The 8,104-nt window shown below is 43.3% G+C and overlaps 1 protein-coding gene across 1 annotated transcript in view; it reads right to left on the reverse strand.

Annotated features, from left to right (window-relative positions):
- Positions 1-8,104, reverse strand: part of dspb (desmoplakin b) — a 32,844-nt gene that overhangs the window by 5,207 nt on the left and 19,533 nt on the right. Inside the window, 3 exon segments of the mRNA XM_032526946.1 lie at positions 1-1,768; positions 3,236-5,062; positions 7,054-7,152. The exon segment at positions 1-1,768 is cut by the window's left edge and continues 1,475 nt beyond it. Coding sequence (XP_032382837.1) covers positions 1-1,768; positions 3,236-5,062; positions 7,054-7,152 — 3,694 coding nt within the window.

Genomic DNA, 8,104 nt, shown 5'->3' on the forward strand with positions numbered 1-8,104 from the left:
GGAGGAACACACTGAGATTGGGATCTAGAATACCTCCCACAGACTCCTGGGCCTGCAGCAGGCGTAGGCCAGTCTTCCTGTCAATTAATCCCTTCTTCATGGCCTCAAACACTGAGAAAGGCTTGGCTGCGCTAGAATCCTTGTATCCCACAGCAGCAGCTTCAGCTGCCAATAATTTATCTCTATCCTTAATGTCCACCAACCCTCTGGCGCATGCCTCCTCTACGGTCAGCTTCTGATTGGTTCTGGGGTCAATGATGTGACCTGTAGCGGCTTGGGCTTCCAATAGAAAATCTGCACTTTCTTTAGGCAGGAGCAGTTGTTTCTTGGCTTCTGACAAAGACATTTTTCCTTGACTCCCAGCTACAACCCCAGCAATAGGCCCAGTCCCCTTTAGATTAACGTTTTTGTCTACAGCCACCTCTGGGACATTTTTCTTCCCATTTTCTAGAGCTTTAAATGTTGGCCCGTCCAGGACACCACAATCAAGCAGCTGCTTAGCTGTGACAGGTTTCCGAACACCATCAAAGATGAGTTTGGAGGGGTGTACCTTCTCAGGGATAGGAAGTAGCAGAAGGCCTGTGTGTAACTCTACCTTACATCTCCTCTTCATTGACATATAGGTCGCACCCTCCTCACTTTCTGGGTCCAAGTAGAGCTCAGGCCTCTGATTCAGAGCACGATATATGTCATCATTAATTAGATTACGCTCAATGGCGGTATCTTTGGGAAGGAAGACACTGAGTATGGGATCTAGGATGCCCCCCACAGACTCCTGGGCTTGTAGCAGACGCAGTGTTGTGTTCTTTTCAATCAGTCCTTTCTGCATGGCCTGAAATACTGAAAGGGGTTTGCTTGTTCCAGGACCAAAATATCCTACAGCTGCAGCTTCTGCTGCTAGCAACCTTTCTCTGTCTTCTTCATCAACCACACCTTGATTGCATGCCTCATCCACGGTCAACTTCTGATTAGTCCTGGGGTCAATTATGTGGCCTGTGGCAGCCTGAGCATCTAGTAGCAGGTCAACGCTATCTGATGGCAGCAAATTCTCTTTCTTGGCTTCAGTTAAAGTCATTTTGCATTGGGGTGCAGTAATAGACCCTGAACCTTTCGGACCTTCAATTACCACCCCAGCAATTGGGCCTGTCCCTTTGAGACTGATTTTTTTGTCCACAGACACTTCAGGGACAGTCTTTTGCCCCTTTACAAGCTGGCTGAATGTTGCTTTGTCCAAAACACCACAGTCAAGCAGCTGGTTTGCTGTGACTGGCTTACGGACTCCATCAAAAACCAAAGTGGAGGCATCCATGGTTGGGGGCTCTTTAACTCTCGTCAGCTCAGTTTCCATCGTTCTTCTGACAATGGCCACCTCTTGCAATTCTTTCTGCATGGTTGATAGTTTACTTTTATATGTCTCATCAAGCTCCCTGAGTTCCCTCATTAGCCTCTCTATCTCACTTTTCAAAGAGTTCTTTTCCCTCTCCAGACGTTCCTTGTCTGTATCATATTGCCTGATCAGGCCCTCCTTACTTTCATACTTGTCTTTCCAGTAACCTAAATCCTTCTTCATCCTCTCAATCTCCTCCTGTTGACGTTGCTTATTGCGAAGGTCAGACTCTTGGGACAATTTAATGCGACTAAGTTCCTCCTCTAGCCTTATGTAACGATCTTTGTCCTTTTCTGACAATTGCAACTTTAGCAAAAGAGCATCTCTCTCATTCACAATCTCACTGTACTGGGACTGAATGGATTGCATCATGGCCGATGTCTGCAGAAAAATAGAGGGGAAAAGCAGAAAGACAAAAGGTTAGTCAACTTGGATGTACTGTATATTGATAACTTACTGTATATGAAGGACCCTACATTTCTCTTCTCCATTTTATATCACGGTGTACAATTGTTCAATCAATGACACTGGGATAGAAAAGGTTTGGGATCTAAATAAAAATGAAATCAAAAATCAAGCTACTACCAAAATGAACTGCACCTGAATTTGTACTGGTACTACAGTAGTAAACCAAAAATGGACAACTTTAATACTATAAAATAGGACGGCAAACATACTTGCTCTACTGTTGTTGTTTTTTAGCAGCAGAATACAACATTTTGGCTAACATTATATATAATTAAAAGCAACAGAAATGATGTTGAAAATTAAATGTGTCTGTTCATGCTGTAGCTTATGTATTTTTGTCCTAATTCTGCATCATTCAAAATAGACTAAACCCCAAAATTGCACAATGTGAAATGTATAAAAATTGAATGAACCAAAAACGGTTATGGATTATAAAAAAAGAGTCAAAACACATGAATAGCAAGTCTGTATGCATACTGCCGAAATATAATTAGTTTGTTCAGTTAGCAATATATTATGAAAACTCCCTTTAGAAAAACGTGAAAACAAGGCAATGTCTTACAAGACCGGGAAGTAAAGTTATGTAGGTAATGGCATTAAATTACAGTAGTAAATCTTTTAAGAAAAATGAAACATTTTCAAAATGTAATTGGTTTTCATTGGGAAATCAAGCTTCCCAATCCTGAAGACAAACTATATCAACACTAGATTGTTTATAGCAACTACAACCACAAAAGAAACACTTTGTACAGATTGAAAAGGTTACTGACCACATTCTGGAAATTTGCAAAACAGCACAAATAGATAATGTCAATAGAAGGGAACCAAGCTTGGTTGACTGATCTAACATTGCAAGAGGAGGTGCTTCAAATAATGTCAAAACTAATTTAGATAGTTTGAATGTATACCAGTGCTATTTTTACAAGTTTCCAAAAATGTGTCTTAAAGACCATTGAGATGCTACAATAATATGATAAACAACAATCAAACTGTATTAGACTACAGGACCAGAGGTAATCATGTCATTGACAGTGTTCATCTCTCCGGACAAAAGAAAGAAAGAAAGGCAAAAAAGCACGCAGACTGCATGTCTTTGCACAGTGTGGGCAGGGAGACAGTTGGTTGGGGAGGTCGGGAGGCAGAGAGGCACAGATTATGCTTGCATGCAAGTGATTGACATGCAAGTTTATTCAAACACATACAGATCAATGTGTTCAAATCAGAGTCACCAAGTGGGAGGCATCTACAGGGGATCTAGCGGTATTCCAGCATGCAAGCAAACAGGCTACAGAAACTAATAACTACTTGATTGATCCAAGTAAGAATTCTGATTTTGAAAGATGAGAGCAGTCCAGGACTAACTGCCAAACTTCCATGTACCTCGGTGGCCTGCTTTTGTATTTCCCCAGTCTCCAGCTTGAGTTTCTCCCTCTCTGAGGAGAGCTCTGAGGCCAGGTTGCGATAATCTGCATTGCTTCGCTGACTGGCCTGCAGCTGCAGCTCCAGGGCAGTAATCTGGGAAGACAGCTCGTCATCACTTCCCTGTTTGGATCTCCGGAGTTCATCTTTAGCATGTTGCGTTGCCCTTAGTTCCTCCTCCAGCCTCAGCCTCTCTTTGGTCTGGGTTTCTGTCATCTCCTTTAGCCTTTGAAGCTCAACAGAGTTCTCAATCAGTGTCTTACTCTTCTCCTCTATAGTTCTGTAAAGACCCTCATTCTTGAGGTTTGCCTCTTTGCCTCTGGCCTGCTCCTGGAGGAGTTGTTGCTGCAGGGCCTTCAGCTCGACGCTCAGCTGTGCCACGTGATCTGCAGAAGTCTTGTTTTGTCTCAAGCTTCTCTCCAGCTCCTCCTGCAACCTAAGACGCTCTTCTTCACCTCTCTTTTCTGATGTGCTGGCATGTTCTTGGCTCTGGCGTAGAGTGGTAATGGTGCTGGTGTACTCTGTCATGGTCATGGTCGTGTTTTCCAGCTCTTTTTCTACCTGCCTTCTTCTGGACACCTCCTCTTGGTTAGCCTTCCTCAGATTCTCCACTTGGCTCTCCAGCCCATCTCTCAAATCCTGAAGGTCCTTCATGCGTCCCTGCAACCTGCTCATGTTCTCTTCCACTCTGCTTCGCTCCCGGCTCTCCTTCTCCAGCTCCGAACGCATTTTCAGAAGCTCCTCCCTGCACTCCCCCAGCTGGTTCTCAGCCATTGACAAACTTGTTAGCTTCAACTGCAGCTGAGCCAAAGTCTGCTCAAGCACACCCTGCCCTTCTTCTATAGTTCTCCTCCTGCGGGTCTCCTCCTCCAGGCTGTGTGTAACGTAGGTCAGCTCCTCGCTCTTCTCCTGCAGACTCTTCATGACTTCAGCCAGCTCCTCTGCATACTGGCTGCTCTCCTCGACTCTCTGCCTCATCAGCACCTCCACCTGACTTTCTACTTCTCTCCTCCTACGCCCTTCCTCTGTGATGACAGTGCGCTGACTGTGAGCCTCTTCTTCTGCCCTCTTCCTGTGTTCCTCAGCCTGGCTCATTGACAATCTGAGCCTCCTGAGCTCCTCCTCCAGATTCCTCCTCTCTGCCTCCATCTTGTCATACTGCAGCTGGAAGTCCGCTGCATCCTGCTCCCTCTGGGCTTCCAGCATCTGGATGTCTGTGCGGCCGACATTCATCTGGGATTCGTAGCTGAGCTTAAAGTTATTGATCTCTGTACTGCATAGGCTCCTTACCTTAGACATCTCCTTCTGTAGATCCTTGATCCTCTCTCCATCCTCAGCCAGCTGCCGCCGCAGCTGTTGGATCTCATGCTCCTTATTTAGCTCACTCTTCTCCACCTCTATCTTGGACCAGCTGATCGTCTCCAGCTCCTTCTGCCTTTTCCTCAGCACCACCTCGTACTCCTCCTGCTGCGTAGTGTAGCGCTCCTCTGCCAGCCTCCTCTTCCTTTTTTCTTCTTCGAGCAAGTAGTTGAGACGTGTCACTTCATCGTTGAGGTCCGCCAGCTTGTTCTTAGTGGTGTCCAGGCTGTCCTTGGTGGCATTGCACTGCAGCGCAGTGTTTTGCTTCACCTCCTCTATTGACAGCATCTGATTCTGCATGTTGGACAACTCCAGCTGGTAACGGGAAACGGCGTCCTCCAGGGATTTGTTCTTGGCGTTGCGGTCTTGCATGTTTTCCCTCAGCAGGCGAAGTTCTTCCTCTAACAGGTCAATCCTGGTGTTACGAATCTGAAAGCAAGACACAGCAAAGATGAATGCAGAGTTAGTTTTAAGAATTATGTGTCAATGTAGTTCACCACAGTGTACTTGGATGGTTGATTCAAATGTGTTTACCGGACACCAAACATCTAAATAATTATTCATAGTTTCTTTAAAACTCCATTATTGATTTTTTTGGCCAGCACAACAAGCTGGAAACACATTAGTCTCGCAGTAAGTTTGTGGGTTGTAAAACCAAATCACTGAAAAATAATGATACTGAAGTGGGCTCTAGAGCTGGGAAGAACAATTAAATCAAGAAATGTTCATTAATTAAGTTCATTTGTTTTGATATTAAGTTAATGAAAAAAGGTTGAATTTCCAACACTAAAAGGTGTTACCTTAACACAACTCAGTGTAACTCAATTAAACTGAACTTAAATCTAACTTAAGATATTTTAGGCTAATTTAACTTTACCATTGGTGACAATGAACAAATTACAGCAACACTAAAGCACTTTTCCTGCTTCAGTTCCCCTACAGGTTGGAAGCGATTGGAAATGTCCATTACCGCTGTCGTAATGCAGAGGCGGTACCAGACGATTTTGCCGGGGCTTCAGCCCCGAATGTTTTGATTGTAGCCTCAAATGTATTTTGAAAAGTTGACTGACAAAACCGGGCAATAGCCTATGTAATCCCCTGAAATCATAAATTGCCTTATTTCATTGTGCTAAAACTCATGGTAGAACTGTAACTTTGTCCAGTTTATTTACTACATGTCATGCGGGCATCTGAGCATCATGCGTATTTGTTGCTATAACCTAGAAACCGTCTCCAAGTGAGGAAAGGTGTGAAAGGTGTAATTCTTGGAGAAATCAAAGCCAAATCTAATACATTGATGCCATCAAAGCAAAGTGTAAGAGAGCAATACTACTGATTTAGTTTTAAGCTACCGTGCCGTGCCGTTTCCAGTCTATGGTTCAGACTCAACCACACGGAGCTCTGAAGCAGACCTGTGTGTCGCTTAGTGTCCACTCTCACTGTAAAAGTACAGACGAGCAGCGCGGCTTCTGTGGTCTGTGCAGCTTCAGGTTTAAAATGGACGTGCTCTGCTGTCGGCATGCTGCGGCAGATGTGTCGCGTATGTGCTCCCTGTATTTCTGCCGTAGTTTTGGTTTTCCACTTCCGACGTAGGCCAGCGTACAGCCACTTCCCTAAACTGTCCCATTCAGAGACCGGAGACCCAAACGGGGATCTGAGTCTGTCAGCAAGTCTGAGATCTGCTGTATCAGCAGGCTATGGTGCAGGTAGATTATTTTCTGAAATAAAGTGACTGTATTCTTGTAATAGCCTATTATAACTTTATTTTTCTCAAAATATCAGGACTCGTCCAAATATCTGAGAACACAGATGGGATGAGTTATATTTTGAATGTTCACAAAGTTTTGGACATGAGCAGAAATCTTGCTCAAACATCGGAAATATTAAAGTCTAGGGGGTTTATTAATTCATTAAAATGACTAAAGTTTGAGGTGAATAATTGTCATGTGCATGTTTAAGGAAGTTACTTCCTCAAGAAAAGATGCAAAAGAGTGCTGACTCAGATCAAATTAGAAAAGTCGATCCAAAGGAGAATAAATAGATTCAGCACAAATTGATTCAGAAAAAAAGGTAGAAGGGGCATACAAATTCACCAGAATGCAGGAAATGAAGTGTTTAATGCTAAAATAAATTTGGGGGGTGGACCAAACTCCACTTCCAACCTGTAGGACGACCGAAGCGGGTAAAGTGCTTTAGTGTTGCTTTAGTTGACATCCTTATTATGTATACGTGACATATTTAGCATATTGCTAGTTTTCCCATGTCCCTGAGCAGGATGATGATAAAAGCTAAACACAAACTACCAAAATGCAGACAGCTAAAATGTATTCAGTAAGACAAAGCACAAACACAAATGTGATTTAAAAATATATAAAGCAAGCACAAATATTGAAAGAACTACAAAAAAACAACAATAGTACCTTGAGCTCCTCCATGTTTTTGAGCAACTCCCCCAAGAATTTGTAGTAGTCTCCAGAATGGGCGAGCAGCTCCATGTAACGGGTCTGCAGTTGTGTAGCCTGAGACAAAGACAAGGAAAGGATTAATTTCGATATACGTCACTTTACTTTACTGATTCATAAAAATGCCAGTGATCCTTTAATTCAACAGACAAGAAAAGAAGGGAAAAAACATTGTCAGATACTAGTGGGTCACCATTAGGGCTGGATCCAAATATTCAACTATTCGGATATTTGTAATTTTAGGGTTCCGATATCAATCTTGTTTTTCCTTCAATAATGTATTAAAATTGAGACAGATTAAACTTAAGGAGAAACGCAACCCCACATCACGCTGGGGTGTCCAATCATGTAACCCGCAATCAGACTTAACAGTCTGCTTTATGGCGGTGTGAGAGTCCCGTACAGGAACCAGGAACCATCACTGCCTCTATTGCTGCCACAAGAAGGGTTTAAAACACTACGAGGGTAGAAAAGAGAAACAAGCAGCTGCCCGGGAGTTTTTGTAACAAATGACTGTTTTTTGCAACAACAAAGCACAGTCGCTCCGTCTCTTTTCATTCTCTCTTTCTCTGTGAAATGAAGTTGCCTTCAAATGCAGTCAGGAATGTCTAGACTTGTGCTACATTGGGGGGTTAAAGCACCCATAATACGCTAATTTTCCGGTTCATAATTGTATTTTGAGGTTGTACAAGAATAGGTTTACATGGTTACATTTTTTTTTAAACACCATGTTTTTGTTGTACTGCACATTGCTGCAGATCCTGTTTTCACCCTGTGTGTTTAGGTCTCTGTTTTAGCTACAGAATGAGACATCTCACTTCTGTACTATCTTTGTTGGGAGTCGCACATGCTCAGTAGCTAGGTAAGATCCCATCAGCTAGATAACTCTTTCTCCAGCTTTGGTCAGTCCAAGGCAGGATTAGCTGGGAGACTTCTTCTAGACAAGGGACACTTGTGGAATACCTGCAGAATAGGGACAGGATGTAGTTCTTTTGGAGATTATGGTCAA

Source organism: Etheostoma spectabile, chromosome 9, assembly GCF_008692095.1.
Source record: "Etheostoma spectabile isolate EspeVRDwgs_2016 chromosome 9, UIUC_Espe_1.0, whole genome shotgun sequence".
Lineage (NCBI taxonomy): Eukaryota > Metazoa > Chordata > Actinopteri > Perciformes > Percidae > Etheostoma > Etheostoma spectabile.